The 21,119-nt window shown below is 38.6% G+C and overlaps 1 protein-coding gene across 1 annotated transcript; it reads left to right on the top strand.

Moving 5' to 3' along the window:
• The first annotated feature begins 18,843 nt into the window (after positions 1-18,843).
• LOC141440200 (tubulin beta chain-like) lies at positions 18,844-20,855 on the top strand. Its single transcript, XM_074104665.1, is given in 3 exon segments — positions 18,844-19,095; positions 19,516-19,713; positions 19,715-20,855. Coding segments are annotated over 3 exon segments (1,344 nt in total). The 5' UTR covers positions 18,844-19,038; the 3' UTR covers positions 20,804-20,855.
• Positions 20,856-21,119: the final 264 nt, after the last annotated feature.

Raw genomic sequence — 21,119 nt, 5'->3', positions numbered from 1 at the left:
GGAGGCCCCATACCGCTATGCCAGCAGTGCAGGTTTCTGGGCTTCACACTAGATCCAAATTTGAATTGGAAGAATCACGTTGACTCCCTATGTGGCAGGTTAAGCAGTGCAGCCTATGCTTTGCGCAAATTAAAGCTTATTCTGGCAGATGGTGCACTAAAGCAAGCATACTTTGCGTATTTCCACTCGGTTCTTTCGTAAGGCACCATACATACTATGGGGAAAGTCCATGGACTGTGAGCGCGTAATGGTTCTGCAGAAGCGGGCAGTGCGGGTGCAAAAAAATATTCACAGAACTTGGTATCATGACCCTATCTTCGTTAAGTTATTATGTATACGCGCACAAACATATCTAACTTCAGCCGGATGGGCGTAGCTGGTAAGACCACTCGCAGCACGGGTTGCTTACGGGCAGTCCCTCATAGAATGGCATTAGCGGGAAAAAATCCGCGCTTTATCGGCCCCAAATACTATGAACACCTACCCTCACACCTAAAAAGCGAAAAGACCCGGGACCCCAAGCTTCGTAATAATTGAAATGGCGTCATTCCATGATATGCCTAGGAATTTCGTGATCTGGCGAATTTTACGATCGGCCGCCGACATATACACATAGCACTATGAACTCTTTTCAAATTTTCAAATTCAAATCATTTCAGTAAATAGTTTGCAATGGGCACTTTAACACGTCTTTTTTAAACTACCAGAGCTTTCGGAAAGACCATCACTTCCAAGAAGAATGCGCCGCAAGAGACTTAGCAGAAAGTCGTTTTTTAAAAATAAAATAATTACAAATAAAATACTTAAAAACTACAGTATAAAATTAAAGAAAAAAATACATGAAAAGAACAATAATAATACAGGCCCCCTAGTTACAAAACTAAAACTAAACATGTAACTATATCTAGGTTCAGTGGAAGTGTAGAATGCTTCCACCGTCATAAATTAAACAAAAACTGATTCTGAAATATACAATTTAGGTCAAGTAACTATTAAGCTTTTGGATTCCGAAGGCAAGCTCACGCCTGCCGCCCCAAATTTAGCTCACTCGCACTCATATCATGCTCTGAAAGCAGAGTGGCCCCGAGGGCATGCATCGCTTACATTCACATAAGCCCTATGGGATCGTCCTGGGAACTTCGACGTCGCGGGCCTGTGACTAGAAATTAAACTAAAAATATACAAGTTTAAAATCCTTTCAAGCTTATGCTTAACAATATGCCTTAAATATAGCAAAAGGATGTATAAAGTCCCGTATCTCTTCTAAGGATGCCAGCAGAAAATGGGGATGCGGGCGCAAAAGACATCGTCCTTTCAGGACTGTCGGGCCGGCTGCCCGAGTCTGACAGCATCGAGGAGTTCGCGAAGAACCTGTTTGATGGAGTAGACCTTGTTACCGCTGATGATCGGCGCTGGCCGCCTGGTGAGTCACTCCTGCCTTTTATCACAATTAAATCAATCAAATCTTATTCTAAGTCAGTTTGTTTTTTTTTTAATCTGCGTTGTATTTTATCTTGTATTGTTTTAATTGTTGTACAGTCAAGGTCAAAGATATGTATACACAACAGAGTGACAAAAAGCGTAGTCATCTAAAATTATAGTCATAAATTCGGCAACATAAGAATGTACATAAATAAACATAGTTTGAGAGATAAGTATGTACAACAGTTGCAATAATATGTCCTCATTTATTAAACCATAAACTTAGAAACACCATAAAGTCCAAAAATATGAATACACTAATAACCATGTCCAGCAGTGGACGTCATTTGGCTGACATGATGATGATATTTATATCCAACATGATAATCTAAAATATGTAAACAATCAAAATTCCATAAAGAAAACTGTTATCAGCGGTAGGTATATGAACGTATTTGCGTAATATCGAACTCCACATCTTGATGTAAGTAATCAGCCAACCACTGACATGGTCAACGGTGAGTTAGGTTTCATGTCTTTTACTAACGAAGCCGTTAAAGAACTTGAAGTTGCATGCGTTCACATTTATGTTTTTGGTGGATTATGTTTACATATTTCTGAGATTCTACGACATTCTAAGACGACATCAGTGGTTTTTGCGTGTTTCAAAAAGTTTAAATGGGAAATCCTTTCGAGGAAATAAATTCCTTACATGTCTTATTTACTGTCATAAAAAAAGCCTAGCCGTATCTAAAAGGTTTAAATCATGTGGATTTTTTTTATTTTATAAGTAGCTATTGTAACATAACAACATGGTCTATAACAATATAAAATAAAAATGCAAAAAAATCTAACAGGAGGATTTGAACCTAGAAAAACATTATGAATATGACTTATTAGTTTTAATCACTAAACCACAGGGCCATGGTAACTGACGTCCGATCGGACAAAATATTGAAACGCATTAGATACCTACTTTAAGTCGACAGCTTCATTGTTATGTACAAAAATTTATAACAAAAAATAGAACCGACTACAAAAAAACCATGAAAATAATTTTCTACCAGTCTGAAGTCGGTGCCTCAGCACGAGCCAGCAGGAGCGGACCTATAATCGTCTACTTCACCTTATACGAGCATATTGGGCTTCAATCACTCCTGCTGGCTCGTGCTGAGGCACCGACTTCAGACTGGTAAAAATGACGGAGTTCTGAGGTTAGATGAAACATTGTTATGGTGGAATTGTTCAAAACATGTTTTCGTGAATTGTCAAATTTGTTTGGTGTGTTACAACACCATAAAGTTTATTATCGCAGATTTATATTTTGACGACCAGATGGCCTAGTGGTTAGAGAACCTGACTACGAAGCTTGAAGTCCCGGGTGGTCCCGGGTTCGATTCCCGTGTCGGGGCAGATATTTGTATGAAAAATACTAATGTTTATTCTCGGGTCTTGGGTGTTTAATATGTATTTAAGTATGTATCTATTGATTGTAAACCTTTGTATTTTATTGGTTGCTTACACTTTAACTATGGTTTGAATATTTCTAGTTTGGGTCTAGGTCAATTGGTGTGAATTGTCCGTGATATTTATTGTTTTAATTATAATTTCGTCTTCATATTTTTTCAACATGGCAGCAGGGTTAGCGTTAAAGTAGAGCCAAGTAAGTTGTCTGAAATAGGCTGTACCCAGCAGTGGGACGGATTAGGCTGGGAGATTATACATAAATTCGGAGAAGTTAGAATAGATATTCAAAGACATAAAAATGACTCAAAATTTTGCTCATTTGCAGGATACCCAATTATATAATTTTTATTGTAGACAAGTTATTAGGAGCTAGCCTTTACAAAATTATATAAAATTAGAGTTTAGCAGGGCATTGCGGATGCGAAACAATTTATCTATTTGCAATTGAACTTTTTTTCGACGAATTTAAAATCTGCGGAAAAGGCCGGCGCCATGATTCGGAAAGTTTGATTAAATTGTATGTTAAAGGCGTGCTACAAATTCAAGTTAATGCGGAGTGATGATTTTTGAAAAAGATAGGCGTCGAATATTGAAACTAAAAGCGGATGAAGAAATCCAGCGGAGACGAAGAAATGGCCGCGGAGCGGCACTTTTAAGTAGAATCTGAGAACTTACAGCGCTTTCCTGGAAAAGATGGTGAAGAGACTGGTGCACGAATGATGATTTGGCTGATGGTGATTGTTGATGATGATGATGATGAATAAAAATAGGTAAAATTTTTTTTTTTAAAGGAAATCATTTGAAAACATTAACTGCGAGGGGATGTTAGCAGAGGGATGTAGTGATAGCAGAGCCTTTAAGCTCATAAGAAAAATGTACGCAATGTGAAATATCATGAAAAAATAGCGTAGTGTTATTCAGACGTCGGCTACCTACATTACCAAACTTTCATGCCTCTAAGCCCAGCGGTTGTTATTTCGACATTTTATACCTAGGTATCCCGTATGAATATCGGGTCAAAAAGTTGTCTGTGTGTTTTAGACATCCAGCTAACTACATACCAAATTTGACTCTAAGCTCAGCGGTTATTATTTCAAGATTTTATCCCTATCCTGGGAATATTGAGGTCAAAAATAGCCCATGTGTTATTCCAGAGGTCCAGCTACCTACATACCACATGTCATGGCTCTAAGCCCAGTGGTTGTTATTTCGAGATTTTATCCCTAGGTATCCCGTGGGAATATCGGGTCAAGAAATCGCCTATATTATGTTATTCCAGACGTCCAGCTACCTACATACCAAATTTCATGATTCTAAGCCGAGCGGCTATTACTTCGAGATTTTATCCCTATCCCGTGAGAATATCGGGATAAAAAGTAGCCTATGTGTTATTCTAGAGGTCCAGCTACCTACATACTTAATTTCATGGCTCTTAGCCCAGAGGTTGTTATTTCAAGATTTTTTCCTTAGGTATCCCGTGGGAATATCAGGTCAAAAAAGTCGCCTATGTTTTTATCCAGACGTCCAACTACCTACATACCAAATTTCATGATTTTAAACCCAGCGGTTGTTATTTCGAGATTTTATCCCTATCCCGTGGGAATATCGGAGTAAAAAATAGCCTATGTGTTATTCCAGAGGTCCAGTTACCTACATACTAAATTTCATGGCTCTAAGCCCAGCGGTTGTCATTTCAAGATTTTTATCCCTAGGTATCCCGTGGGAATATCGGGTCAAAAAAGTCGCCTATGTTTTATTCCAGACATCCAACTACCTACATACCAAATTTCAGAGCTCTAAGCCCAGCGGTTATTAGTTCAAGATTTTATCCCTATCCCGTGGGATAAAAAGTAGCCTATGTGTTATTTCAAACGTCCAGCTACCTACTTATCAAATTTCATGACTCTAAGCCCAGCGGTTGATATTTCGAGATTTTATCCCTATCCCGTGGGAATATCGGGATAAAAAGTAGCCTATGTTTTATTCCAGATGTTCAGCTATCTACATACCAAATTTCATCCAAATCCTTCCAGCCGTTTCAGCGTGAAAGAGTAACAAACATACTCACTCACTCACAAACTTTCGCATTTATAATATTAGTAGGATATAATCAAATTAGCTTTTGGCCGCGACTTCGGCTGCGTGGGATTCGGTTATCGCGCGCTGTCCCCTCGGGAACTGTGCATATTTCGGGGATAAAAAGTAGCCTATGTCAGTCTCTGGCCCATAAACTATCTCTATGACAAAAATCACGTCAATCCGTCGCTCCGTTTCTACCTGAAAGACGGACAACATATAAACACACACTTTCACATTTTATAATATTAGTACGGATGAGCCAATCGCAAGCTAGATTTAAACGTCAAACGAACTTTACGATACTAACGCCATCTAGCGCTATATCGCCTAACAAAAACCCTCATTACTACTTTATTGTTAGCGATACTTAATTCGTACCAGTGATCTTGTGACTAGAGAACGTGAGTACGAAATTGGACTCGCACCTCTGAGTTTTTCGGTAGGTCAAATCTTGTTTGTAAGCAAATTTGAAGCAATTCGATGGGTGTTTGAAACTGCCATGTCTACATTGGGCTCACGTAAGAACTACACCAGAAGTCCTCATTCTGAGAGGAGGCTTCTGCCCACCCGTGGGACCTATTATAGTCTGAATTTTCAAATAAAGCGCTTCAAATTCTAGTGTTTCATAGAACAAAAGGCCATTTTCCTGCCAAAATACGTGTAGGCGCCGGCATTGTTTACTCTCAGTTTTAATTAACGGCCCGATGATTTATTTCATATCGAGATTATTTTACGCAGTAATATAATATCGAGCCTTTACATTATCGCTGGATGCAAGGTCCTATTTACAATTATTACTTTATTTGTCGACCGGATGGCTAAGTGGTTAGAGAACCTGACTACGAAGCTTGAGGTCCTGGGTTCGAATCCCGGCCGGGGCAGATATTTGTGTGAATAACACGAATGTTTGTTCTCGGGTCTTGGATGTTTAATATGTATTTAAGTATGTATTTATCTATATAAGTATGTTTATCCGTTGCCTAGTATCCATAGTACAAGCTTTGCTTAGTTTGGGACTAGGTCAATTGGTGTCAAGTGTCCCATGATATTTATTTATTTTATTATTATTTATTTATTTAAAGTCATAAGGGTTAACAAAATCATGCAAGTTAATTTTCAACCACACATTGAAAGCATTGAAACGGGTACGTACAAACGCTGATTTGAACTCTATTATTTTGCTGCCATGCACTCTCCTGCACTCTACTTGGCCATGAATCACCGTTTCTCTATCGACAAGCGGCCTAAGACGTTTCAAACTCTGTACGAGTTCATTCTCGACATATTATGTTTTAAGTTAAAAGGCTACCGGCCGAATAGCTGTTAATGCTTTGGTTACAATATTTCCGCTTAGCGATTGTTCTGAATATTTTTTTCTAAAAACCCAGACGTTCACCCGGTTTGGATCCCACGATCTCTGGTTCAGAAGCCAGTGTTCAGAATACAATTATTATTTATTATTATGTTTATGTTGTTTGCTTTGTTTACTATAATTTATTTCTTTAAATAGTCAATACCCTAATACCTAGCATTATCGACTCAGATATAAACGTCCTTAAGTTACAATAAACTCAAATTAAACGCTCAGAATGGTCGATTACTATCGATCCCGTACAAATGTACATTATTTAATTGCAGACACTCGACGTTGATTGGCCGTGAGCTGAGTGTCCCTGAAACTTGGTGTTGATACACAAGCGTTATAATTTCTTACTTTGTGCTCACTGAAGGACCGTTAGATTGGAACAGATGTAGAGCTTGTCTACATGACGCGAGTTTGCGCGTTTCGAGTCGCGCAATCGTTTGATGCTACTAATTCCTATTAGAAACCCATACATTCTATTCACATACACTAACGCATTTTACCGCTCACGAGAGACTCATATATTCCATCCACATGCATTCGCGCATTTTGCCGCTCGACAGATAGGGACTAGAGACCGATACCGTCCACATGCACTCGCACCTTGTGCCACTCATGAGATACATAATAATATACTCCTTGACATACATGAGATAGGCTCATACATTCCTCGGGTCGACCTCTCTACTATAAGCTGTAAAAGCCATCAAAGCCTTGCTGGGCGCTCATTTCGTCTGTTAACCTCTTTCCAGTAAGTTGTAAAAGCCATCAGAAACTTACTGTAAACTCATGGTAGTGGTACAGAGCCTTGCTGAGCGGAACGTCTGGTAGCTCGCCCTCTCCCCAATAAGCTGTTAAAGCCATCCACGCCACTAACAGTAACAGTTTATCTGAAAAAAAAAGATAGGATATAAATTCTACTAACGTAAGCTTAATGTTTTAATGTTTATTTGGGCAAAAACGGTACATTTTTCTTAAACTTAAACATAATTATGTAGTTACCTACTATTCGCATTAACCAATGAAGCTGCCACCAGTTATAAAATAATTAAAAGCGTTAATTAACATTATAAATAACGGAAACGGAAATTTGAAGTTTAAAAGTTAAATTTAATGCGTTATGTGACATGAGTATTTGCGCCCTTGCCAGTCATGATCAACACTGTACCAAAAAGCCTTCGAAAAGCACTAAATTTCAATGTTAGGTTTTGCATCAAACGATGAAGATTAAATATTTTTTGCCTGTAACACAGGGAATCCTAGTTCAGGTTTTAGTTCTTAGTTAAAAATGATGTAAATTGAGTTTTTGAAGCCAATTTATGACAGAAGTGTCACATCTTTGATGTAAAAAGATAGAATAAAGAATAAAGTGTCAATTTTGATACTACAGATTTTTTCTTTTTCATCTGTTTTTATAGTCTTTGGATATACATAGTTACTTAAATACGTAGAGTTGCCAGGGTTTCAAGAAATATTCCAGTTAAGGTGTCACTGTGTACAGCAAATTTCTTTGATTGAGCGCCCGTTCCATTAATCAAACAGCATTGCATTCGCAGGAATTGCAAATTTTTAAACAAGTCCCTATCAAATGAATATATCGCTAAAGTCGAACTTTCAAGTTGACATACACGTCTATTGGCATTATTGTTTTATGACATGCAAACTGCTATCAACTTTAGGGTGGTAGACCACATATTTGGCTGATGGTACAGTCACCAATACAGACGGGCAACAAAGTTTATACACCCATACACTTCAATCGCAGCTGGCGTGCAGTTCTGCAGACTGCAGTGAAACTGCAATTAAGAACGTGTGGGCTGTCGGCAGTTACGTTGCAGTTTGAATAAAGTCCATTTACTGGCCCTTACATCTCATACACTTTTATTCCAGTTTAATAAACTGGAAAAAAATCGATACACATTTCGGGACCCTTGTAGAATTACAGCATGTCTAAAAATAACCTTTTCACCCCTAGCAGGATCAGATAGTGTCGTTAATAAATCAAAAAATTACCGTTGCAGGTTTTGATTGATTATCATAATGATTGTTTTGGGCCTCGATCTATGATAAGACTTTAATGTGGAACTGGCGTGTGCTTTCTGACACCATGGGTTGATACAAGTACTATAAAGGGGTATTTGACCGGTGTAAGTTTGATTTTGATTGTAATCTGGATAAGAAATAGGTCAAGTCTTGCTTTAACAGTCATCTTTACAGTTAACTGACGCCTACTTAAGCATATAGTTATGTACATACTTACTGTTTATTACACGCGTAATCGCTCGCGTGATTCGTTATTATTACATTATTGAAACGAAACATATAGGTACAGTCACCAGCACCAATATCTGACACAATAAGCGTGCATAAATATCTGATACGACTCTATTTCTAGGGCCGGAAGGACGTGTCAGATATTTTTGCACGCTCGGCTGTGGCAGATATTAATGCGTCTATCCTCTGTCAAGATTCTGAATATGAAATACTCAAGTCTCTTTACCCTTGGAGCAGACAAAAATCGAACTCCTAAGTCAACGTACCTAATCACGTGATTACGTTACCATTGAAGTTCGATTTTTTGTCTGGACCGTATCAATTTATTACGTAATCAATATACCAAAAACCAATAAGTTACTTTCGGTTGTCGTAGAAACTTGAAATTTTCTATGAAGGTAGCCCTTTTAAAATTTGGCATACCTACTTACGTAAGTCTAGTGACTGTGCAGTAATGTAATACTAAATTCTGATAAAATAAAATAAATAAAAATCATTTATTTCAGACAATTAAATCCATAATTTGTTAGTGACAAGGTTGACTTATAATACTATGTTAGTTAATCCGGCCAGGATCATCTCTACAGAACGGAACGTTCAACTTGAAACTTGCTACTGGTAAGGGTATGTAGTTTATATGAATGCAAGTTATGAAAGTTTTAATAGAACTTTATTGAACAAAATAACCTTTAACCTCACAATGTTATGAAGTCAATAATGCATTCTAATACCTACAATGAACATTCTTTTTTTTATGTAACGTATTTAAGAGTACATCTAAAATCAAATATAACAGAACTATCTAGCTGAGGAGCGCAGTAGGTACCCGACCTCCATTAAGGTTATTAGATTTATAGGACCTAGGATAGGATTTATTTGTACAAGTACGGTCAGGCAATAATATCTGATAGGGCAAAACCACAGACGAAATAAAAAGAGAAGAGCTTTTTAATTTCCTTGCAATGGCAAAGAGTAAAACTCGAGAAGTAAGCCCATTTTCCCCTCGACGTGTCTATCCACTCTCGCTGTAACGGCTCGGGTGGCTATAATAACGTCTCTGGTAGAATGGCTCGATTTATCTTCATGTTGCACAATTTACTATTTCATTAGCACGGCAAATGCTGACTGCGATAGGGTTCTACTGAGCATCACTTACAAACTTGTCCAGGTATAGTCAAATACAGCAAATATTCAACGAACTCAATGTCACTGCCCTTTAAAACCAGCAAGTTTTTTAATCTACCCCCATTTATGAATATTTCGTTTTTAAGTACAGATGGAACTAAAGGATTCTCTCTGTAGCTTAATCCATTATAAAACGGGAGCTTGGCGAAAAGGTCAAGCTCTGTTAGAGAGGGATGGCTGCATGTAGTACCCACGTGTGGGACAGAGACAGAAGCGTTAGCACATCATTTACACATCAGGTGACCGGCTTTGCGAGGCTGGCTGACTTTCAGTCCGTTGAAATTGCGACTCAACGAAGTATATGGAGAGGTTATTACCATACCCTACTACTATTGTAAATGTGTACGTTTGTGAGTGCGTGCGTGTGTTTGTTACTACTTCACGCTAAAGCGGCTGATTGGCTGAAATTCGGATACTTAGCTGAACTTCAGGAATAACACATAAACTATGTTTTTCCCAAAATCATCGCCTAATCCATGTAAAATCCCAAAAATTTTAAAGAAAGAAAATACATTTATTTAACGCCATAAAAAACAAACATAGGAACAAACATAGAACAAATAAAGACATAGGTACATGACGCTAAATAGGTCCCCACTCAGCATAATGCCACGGCAAGCCGTGGCGCTGATTTTCAGTGAGGACCTTATCTAAAAACCGCAAACTCTGCCTTTTCTATAACGTTTGAAACTTTCGTGATTCTCACTCATAGTTAAAATACCATAACGGGACTTATCGCGCTATTTTTACACGAGTAATATTTACCTCGACGTTTCGGCAACGTTACAGTTGCCGTGGTCACGAGTAGACTGAAGTGTGGGGTGTCAAGTCTGCCTAGCAGCGCGAGTTCTACGAACTACCCGCACTTGATCACTAATAGTACCGGCACTCGTATCACGAACTACCCGCACTTGGTCACTTTTATTAGTGACCCTATCACAAAAGTATAATAAGTAAGTAAGTGTAGTAATAGTATTTTCTGTCAAAAAAATAAGATTTTAAGTTCCTACAATCAAAAGACACAACCTTTTATGAAAATGGTGAGAACGCAAACCTACAGGACAAAGCATGTTGACGTAGAATGATAAAAAAATTCAAGAAGTAAGGTCTCACGGCATAACACAATTAACAACAATCATGGTCTGCAAATAATCACTTCTACAGCTAGTTTATACTTAATCAAACTACTGGTTTCATATTGCCGCGGGGTCAATAACCTGACCTATTTAGAAAGCTGGGAAACTCCCGAAATAGTCACTTCAAATATCAATATCTCGAAAATAGCTGGACCGATTTTTATTAAACATAGCGAAGAACCACCGGAAAAAACCAACTGTTTCAGAGCTACTATGCCACAGACACACAAACAGACAGACGTTGGCGTCGAACTTATTACACCCCTCTTTTTGCGTTGGTGGTTAAAAATGGTGGTTAAAAACGGCTTAGCCACCTTGCTCAGAATACCGTAGGTGGCCTACCTACCACCTTACCTACCTGATACCTTAGGCGGTATTATCATCTCTATACATTCCGCGTAAAGGAGCGGTGTGCTCAAAAGGCGTCTCCGGGTCTACGGACACTCATACACTATTCAAAGCCTCCCTACACTTGGCACTAATTCTCTACGAAATATCACTTTGCCAACTGTAAACTAAACTAACAGGGCATAGAAAACTTTCGCCTGTATATTTACGACTGTCCGACTCGAAGTTATTTTTTGCACTTCATTAAAGCACTATACGTATAATTATCGACGCGTCCCGGCTTCGCGCGGGTGTGGTTTTTGGGAAAGGGAAGTGAAAAATATGAAGTGCCTTTTATTATAGGTAGAGCTTCTTTTTCTCTCTTTTTTAGGGTTCCGTACCTTGAAAGGAAAAAACGGAACCCTTATAGGATCACTTTGTTGTCCGTCCGTCCGTCTGTCAAGACCCTTTTTCTCAGGAACGCGTGGAGGTATCAAGCTGAAATTTATATCGAATACTCAGGTCTACTGTCCCTTGGAGCTGTGAAAAAATCAAACTTCTAAGCTTCTAAGCCGTTTATGCTGCAAATTTCCGCAAATTTTCAAAACTCTCAAGGGAATCAAAACCTATAGGGTACTTCCGGTGAACTCAGAATCTTGAAATTTGGTACGAAGCAACGTCGTATAGCACAGATAAAGGGAAAATTGCGAAAACCGTAAATTTGTAGTTACATCATGTAATATAATTATTTTTAATAATTTTAAAGTTTCTACCTACAGGTTTGTACGGAACCCTCGGTGCACGAGTCAGACTCGCACTTGGCTGGTTTTATTCTTTTTTTGTATTCAAAATGGCACCCGCGCTAAGCCGTGGCGAGCTGGTTAACTGAACACAGAAATAACTTACATAATTTTACATAAACTTGAGAAAACTATCTGAAGTAAATAACACGCGTCTTGTGATTCGTAATTAAACAATGTTGACGGCATGATGTAACAGCTACAGAGTATGTAAATTTTACAGATACTGTAGCGCGATTAGGGCTGCCAATTCAACAACTGTATTAAATGGCACATTACAAATATAATGTGACTTAATTTATTCATCATCATCATCATATCAGCCGTAGGACGTCCTCATAGAACTCCAGTTGCTTTGGTTGGGGCGGCCTGCATCCACCGTGAACACGCGGCTTTAACCAGATAACCCGTTCATCTCATTGGTGGACGTCCTACGCTGCGCTTGCTAATCCGTGGTCTTCATTCGAGAACTCTTCGCCTTCGGCTAAAACGACCATCAATTCCCCGAGTTTTATTTTTTTTATTTTTTTTATTCGACTGGATGGCGAACGAGCAAGTGGGTCTCCTGATGGTAATAGATCATCACCGCCCATAAACATCTGCAACACTAGGGATATTGCAGATGCGTTGCAAACCTAGAAGCCTAAGATGGGATAACTCAAGTGCCAGTAATTTCACCGGCTGTCTTACTCTCCATGCCGAAACACAACAGTGCAAGCACTGCTGCTTCACGGCAGGATTAGCGAGCAAGATGGTGGTAGCAATCCAGGCGGACCTTGCACAAGGTCCTACCGCCTGCAATAATGGCCTGCCCATGGCCACTTCAATAAGCTACGCTTGGCTATGTCGGAGACCCTCGCTCTTCTACGTACCTATTCTCCTCATTAATATTAAGTACAATACAATACAACAATACAATACAATGGCTCTTTATTGTTCACCAGAAATAGTAAGCGATACAGAAAACAGATACACACAGAGAAAATTACAAGGTATAGGCGGCCTTATCGCTTAAGAGCGATCTACTACTAGATTTATTATTACTAGATTGCTATTGCTAATTTCATACCATTAAACTTCAGATATGAGATAACTTAGCGAATTAGAAAACTCACAATAAACGCAGAACCGATGGCCATTTGAGTTACTTAAAGCAAGACAGCGGCCAAGGATTGGAAGAGAGCGGAAATTCGATATTAAAGCATAGCCAACGAGACGAGATAAATTATGTCATGAGACAGAAAGGGAGCGAAATACTTATAATGGCGTATCAGACAAAGATAATATGATCTACTAATATAGTAAAGGTAAACTTTGTGTGAGCCAATTTTAAAATATTTTCACTTGTAACTTTATTTTATCGCAACTGGCAACCCTGATTGAGCTTTTAAATATCTCAGCAGCGACTCGGAGCTTCTTAAAATTAATGATGGCATTAAAATTAAGCGGGCATCTGGCAGACAAGCCGTTTTTACAGCTTTAAAACAGGGTAGTTGAGAAAGTATTAATCGATACAAAAAAGTTAGGGTTATTTAAAAAAAAAACTGGGAACCCGAGATCCCAAGTGTTTTGGCAAGCTTTGGAGAACGTTTTTGCTCGTAGTAAACAATATAGAACACAAGAAAATTACTAGGTAAGCCTTATCACTTTAGCGCAATCTCTTCCAGACAATGTTTACTTACAATAGTAGACGACATGCACATAAATAATTAAAATAGGTCCGGTGAAGGTTGCTCATTTGGTTCTAGCATCATGCGGTCCGGGAAACTTTGACGTATGTGTAAAATAATTATAATTGGTTTGAAAATGAATCTACCGTGAGACTCGCTCATATTAAATGATATTGTAACGGATAACGCGTGTTGCGGCAGCCGCCGAGTCGCGTGCTCATGAGAAGAAGGGCTACGAAATACCCCGAAACATGTCGAGCTAAACTCGGTTTAAGACGTGAGTTATCCATTGCAATATCATTTAATTATAATTGTCTAGTTTTTATTTTATTTTATTCATTTAGTAACATAAAACATAAAAATATTTAAAAAAAACCTGAAAAAAATAAAACTGTATTAGAATTTTTTGTTATGCATGGCTGTTAGCGCTTGACCTTGGTCTTAGAAGTAGAATTTATTTTAAATGTACTTTTGATCATAAAATAGTATTTTATGCAACAGTTGTATAACAGGGTTCAAAAAAGGTGAGTGGCGTGAGTTACGATGTGAGCTCCATCGTAAGAAAAAGACGCCACGAGCTTTTTTTAACTTACTTATACAACGTTGCATACAATACTTTTTCTTCGACTCTTGTATCTTATTTATGTAAATGACCTTACTTATATGGTAAGCCAAAAGTCGGGTATAGTTATGTTTGCTGACGACACGTCTTTACTGTTCAAGGTTAGTAGAAAAGATACCGACTTCATTGAGCCCAATGAAACCCTGTCCGTGATATCCGCATGGTTTGCTGCCAATAATTTGTTACTAAATCCTAAGAAAACTAAATGTATTAAATTCTCGTTGATAAATTCATCTAGCTCGAATTCAGTTTCTAATATAAAGTTAAATGGTCAAACTATTGAATTTGTAACATCAACAGTATTTTTAGGAATAACGCTCGATTCTAAACTACAGTGGGGACCTCACGTCACAGCAATCGCGGGTAGATTGAGCTCTGCTGCTTTTGCAGTTTGGAAAATACGGCAGCTAACCGATGTGGCGACGGCACGGTTGGTGTATTTTGCTTACTTTAATAGCATTATTTCGTACGGCCTTATTTTATGGGGATCTGCTGCAGACATTGAGTCAATTTTTATCTTACAAAAGAGAGCAATTAGAGCAATTTATAATTTGAAAGACGCGTGAATCTTTAAGATCTTTTTTAAGGAAACAGATATCCTAACCCTGCCGTCGCTTTATGTTTTTGAAATAATCATGTATGTTAGGAAGAACATATGTGATTTTCCCACTAACGTCGATAAGCCAAACTAGAAACACAGGGAAGCTTAAAGTTCCATCTTACAGACTGGCTAAAACCAAAAAGTCTTTTCTGGGAAATTGCATACGTTTTTATAATAAAATTCCAAAAAATATTACAAATGAAACGGATACAAAATTCAGATCTATTGTCAAGAAGACATTAATATCAAAGGCGTATTATAAAGTTAATGATTATATCATGGACAGGGATATTTGGAAATAATTCCGATCCGCATTAGCGATCCCTTCAAATAGCGAACCTACTGTGTTAAAAATAAAGTTGTGTTAAATACTTGTGATGTATACCTATCATTTAATAATATTGTAAATCTGTTAAAAAAAAAATATATATATACCTCGTTGAGTTTCTGCCGGATTCTTCTCAGCAGAGGTTTTTCCGAACCGGTGGTAGATTTTTTTTGACATTCATAAGTGCTTGTTATAGCCTAAATTGAATAAAGATATTTTGACTTTGACTTTGACTTTGACTGGGTACTTATTACTTACAAAACAAAATTAGAGAAACAGTAAACTTTAAAGTTTTCATACTTTAGTAAAAAGTATGGCAAACGAAAAGAGAAGGTAAACACAGTAAACAAGTGAGAAATATGAAAATGACAAATTTTGTCTGTTAAATTTTGTTTTTGATTAACGTTTACTGGCCTGTGACGGTTAAAAATACGAGTTACTTATGTTGGCAGGCTATGGATTATGTTCGGAAAGTTTTTATTCTGTATAAAAACCATATACCTAAAATACGTAGCCGGCTGCAACTTAGCCTGTCCTCTGTGGCCTGTCCGAACGTACGAATTAAGAAAAAAAAAGTAAGCGGTTGCAGTATCGTTTTAGCAACATTACGATACAGTGCTGTTATGGGGAATAGACAATATAGACTTTCCAGAATTTTGTTATGTATGCTGTTATATTTCTGTTCGTGATTAACTAAATCACAGATTACAGTATAGGAGTAGAAAAAACCATTTTATGTCGCCTACGTCCAGCATAAATACCGGGTGGGCCCTGTAACAGGAGCAAAAAATTAAAATACAGGCTCTGCCACTCAAATGGAACTACTTTAGTTCTGCAAGTTACAAAAATTAACTAATTTTATTATTATGTCTATTCCAAAAAAATTAAATGGTATTTTAATTGTACGGCATACAAAGTTTATGAGCATGAGGAATGAATTAATAGTTTAAAAAACACTAGAAAAACACGCTTTTATAAATGCACGTAAAAGAAAAATAAACTATGGATCTTTCAAGTTGTCTCTATTTCTGGGCTGAAGTGTAAACTATGTGCTTTTAATTATACTTAATATTTGATTGTAAAAGCGTGGGGCGCTGGAACAGGAATAAGATTTTTCAACAAGTTAAACAGGAACGTTTTTTCCTGTTCCAGTGCCCCACTTTTACAATCAAATATTATAATTAAAAGCACATAGTTTACACTTCAGCCCAGAAATAGAGACAACTTGAACGATCCATATTTTTGTTTTTGTTTTTACGTGCATTTATAAAAGCGTGTTTTTCTAGTGTTTTTTAAACGATTAATTTATTTTATACTTTTTGGTCTTTGATAACGAAATATTTTTAACATTTATTTATACAGTTATTTTAAGTAGGCGAATGAGCCCGCATCCTCTTCATCTCTGCCAGTGCGTCTGTATTGCATGGTGTTTTATCTGTCAGCTTAGAACAATGGAATGCCAGAGCCTATCTTCCGGCTTCATCATTAGACCTTGAAACCTAATCGTGGCCAAAGTTCATTACAAGACTTTTCTAAAAAATCCAAAACAGCAATGATACGATTTTCCATCATGAAGTTTTAGTTCATATCTTCCGGCTCCATCATCAGATCAGTTCGACAGTGCCATAATATTGTATTGTCATCAGAACTACATACAAGCCATTTTCATTTAACGCCGTTAGATGGTTAAATTAGTTACTTTAGATTCCATTACATAGTTACATACAGGTCGACCTAATAAAAGCGTGTTAATAATAAATTATCATTCAATGCAAATTTCCCCTCGCCATTAAAATCCTGCAAAAACAAAAATAAACCCGCAAAGCTTTCAAGTAGAAGCCATCGAATAACCATTTCATGAGTGAAAAGTTCATTACCACAAGTGCTAATTTAAACACGAGGCCTTAATGAAAATCGTTTTGGCAAATGTACTGTTAATTGTTGGAAAGACGCGACTTTTTACGGATACAGTCATTTGTTAGCGAAAGGCAAATAATACAAGTTGATTTTTAATGTTTGATACTGTTTGAGTGGTTCTACAAATTAAATTAACGTGAAGAATAAGAAACTTTAAGTTAATAAGCTTAATTTTTAATACAGCTTTTTCGTTGAATTTACTTGCATTGTCATTCTAAACTACATATGAAATTACTGGCACTTGAGGTATCCCATCTTAGGCCTCTAGGTTGGCAACGCATCTGCAATACCTCTGGTGTTGCAGATGTTTATGGGCGGTAGTGATCTCTTACCATCAGGAGACCCACTTGCTCGTTTGCCATCCAGTCAAATAAAAAAAAAATCGCACTAAGTTTCAAGTCAATGCCATTACCTATTGAAGATAAATATCCATAGTGTCTAATAGAGAAAAAAAACATCTCTTTAGGTGACTGCTGGAGCCGAAAAGTCCTCGAATGAAAACCGCGGATCGTCAAGCGCAGCGTAGGACGTCTACCAACGATATAAAGGGATAACGGTTAAAGCCGCTGGTTCACGATGAATACAGATCGCTTCCAACCGAAGCAACTGAAGGTTTATGGGGAGGGCCTATCCATCAGTCCGTCCTTCAGCTGAAATGATGATGATGATGACTTATAGGCAGAGGTGGTAACATTTTTTTTCCATGGCAAAATTGCTAGGAGTCCTTGCAATGCTGCGGCCAGACGAACATATCAGACAACCATTACATATACAATATGTTTGTGCGCTTACTCATTATGGAGCATCAATAATTTAAATAAAATACTCGAAACTCAAATTAACTAATGGATACGCCATTACGCGGCCGTGTTTCGGATAATTAGCTTCAAATATAAGCTTGGCTTGATACATAATAACATTTTGTTACCGGCTGACAAACAAATATGTACATAACGGATTAGTAAAAATAATGTGGGTAGTTTGGGGTAAATTTTTGCTGGTTATTACTACATTCGTTTTGTTTGGCAACGGATTTGTGACTTTCAAAGTAATTCACATTTATTTGTCGTGTTGTGTCGTGACGCATCAGAACGGTATCGGTTTCATACATTATATATGGTTGCGTTCACATTTATCTGATGCAGTGCGCTGTGTGTGACGGCTTGTGTTGTGTCGCATCAAAAGCTAGAGAGAGTGAGAGAGAGAGACAGAGAACATCCCAACACAATACGACAAATAAATGTAAATGCGGCTAATTTTAAACGTGCTGGACCTGTGTGACGTAATGAAATGAAATGATATATAATATGCCTAATGGTTTATATAGAACCGGAGAAGGACTGGATCTTACAACGGCCAATCGATAGTGTCTTTTTCATCATCGATAGATGGAGCTTTTTTTGAAATACTGAATTGACTGGATCTGCGTGTTATTATGTGTCGCGTAGACGTTGCTGTGGTGTAGGATTACTAGCGGAAAAAACTATTGAAGTTAAGTGTAGGTAGTCTCACGAGAGTTGAATTGAATGATTACACACACAGCTACAACATGTCGTGTAAGATTTTGACATTTACTCAATCATTTAATTCATTCTCCTTTTGTTTGATTAATCAGTTCTTTTTGTAGCTGTGCGAGTAATCATTCACTTCTCTAATATGTCTACCTACTATTTTAGCACATTGATTCAACTAAAGCTAAATGAAATTTAAAATGTTGGATGATTGGAGTAAGTCTAGTTGGTCGTGGTTCGGAAATTCGTTAGGAATTCTATTTCGGGAAATTCAGTTGGGCTCTGACCGAAGCCATTTTCGATAAGTATCATTATTAGTGGAGTTAAAGTTATAATATGAGGGAAATTGTGCATATTCAAGCTGGCCAGTGCGGCAACCAAATTGGTGCTAAGGTGAGAACAATATTTTCTTTAAGTACGTATAAATTTCCTGCACACGCTGCCGCGGAAATGTAATGTTGGGAGTGAAGTTTCTAATCCGCACTAGGTCCGCATGGGAACTACGGCCCAAGTTCTCTAGTTCTGAGAGGAGTCCTGTGCCCAGCAGTGCGGATATAGATCGAAATGATGGTGATGAATCCCTGCAGGAAGATCGGTGGTGCATTCATGAGAATAGGATCATTTCCATTGAATTAGAACACAATTGCGATTTATGAGCGTAAAGAGTGCCAAATGCGGACGACGTGTTATTTTAAGGCCCCTTTTACTCTTACAAAATCGATAGTCGCTGCGCTGATATCCTAAATTTAGCCGCCTTAAAATTTAGTTCTGTAAGGTTCTAACTAGAGGATCCTCAAATTCTATTCCTTTCAGTTTTGGGAGGTGATATCAGACGAGCACGGGATCGATCCCACGGGCACCTACCATGGCGACTCTGACCTCCAATTGGAACGCATCAACGTGTATTACAATGAGGCCACAGGCGGCAAATACGTGCCAAGAGCCGTCCTCGTGGACCTGGAACCAGGCACCATGGACTCCGTGCGTTCCGGACCATTTGGACAAATCTTCCCGCCCGGACAACTTCGTCTTCGGACAATCTGGCGCCGGCAACAATTGGGCGAAAGGACACTATACCGAAGGTGCGGAGCTCGTTGATTCCGTTCTAGATGTCGTAAGGAAAGAAGCCGAAGGCTGCGATTGTCTACAAGGGTTTCAGCTGACCCATTCGCTCGGTGGCGGCACCGGCGCTGGCCTAGGCACTCTTCTCATCTCCAAAATCCGAGAAGAATACCCCGATAGAATCATGAACACCTTCAGCGTCGTACCATCTCCCAAAGTATCGGACACTGTTGTCGAACCCTACAATGCCACGCTATCCGTGCATCAGCTGGTAGAAAACACTGATGAATCCTACTGCATCGACAATGAGGCCCTGTATGATATTTGCTTCCGAACCCTGAAGCTCACGACCCCGACCTACGGTGATCTGAACCATCTAGTCTCCGCCACGATGTCTGGAGTTACTACCTGTCTTAGGTTCCCAGGCCAGCTGAACGCCGACTTGAGAAAGCTGGCCGTGAACATGGTTCCGTTCCCTCGTCTGCATTTCTTCATTCCCGGATTCGCTCCGCTTACGTCTCGTGGAAGTCAGCAGTATCGCGCCTTGACCGTGCCAGAGTTGACGCAGCAGATGTTTGATGCTAAGAACATGATGGCTGCTTGTGATCCTCGTCACGGAAGATACTTAACTGTAGCTGCTGTGTTCCGTGGCCGTATGTCTATGAAGGAAGTTGACGAGCAGATGATGAATATTCAGAACAAGAACTCGTCGTACTTTGTAGAGTGGATCCCGAATAACGTGAAGACTGCTGTGTGCGATATCCCGCCCCGAGGTTTGAAGATGTCTGCTACGTTTATTGGCAACTCTACTGCCATCCAGGAGCTGTTCAAGCGTATATCTGAGCAGTTCACGGCTATGTTCAGACGTAAGGCGTTCTTGCATTGGTATACTGGGGAAGGTATGGATGAGATGGAGTTTACTGAAGCTGAAAGCAACATGAATGACTTGGTATCGGAATATCAGCAATACCAGGATGCTACAGCTGAGGAGGAGGGCGAGTTTGATGAAGAGGAAGAGGGCGGCGATGAGGGAGACTAACTTACCGATGGAGACTGAAAGTAAATTAGACCTTTGCTAAGACTTACACTGTTATATTTTTGTTTATTATTACTTTCTTTTTGCGTTTATTTCACGATTATTTTTATTACTTAGTAGATACTGTATACAATATTAAAACGTTTATTACATCTTCTAAATGTGCTTAAGTAGTTCTTGTTTTATTTCTGCACATTATACGGACTGCAGCCTCATGCAAGGCAGCAGTCTCCCTCACAATCTCGAGTAGTTTCAACTGAGATCAGGGTTGCGAAATTTATGCTCCTCACTAGAGGTGGCGATCCCTACTGAGACTAGC

The sequence above is a fragment of the Choristoneura fumiferana genome, chromosome 22 (genome assembly GCF_025370935.1).
Source record: "Choristoneura fumiferana chromosome 22, NRCan_CFum_1, whole genome shotgun sequence".
Taxonomy (NCBI): Eukaryota; Metazoa; Arthropoda; class Insecta; order Lepidoptera; family Tortricidae; genus Choristoneura; species Choristoneura fumiferana.
Note: the sequence above shows the minus strand (reverse complement) of the source record. Positions and strands in the feature narration are given on the sequence as shown.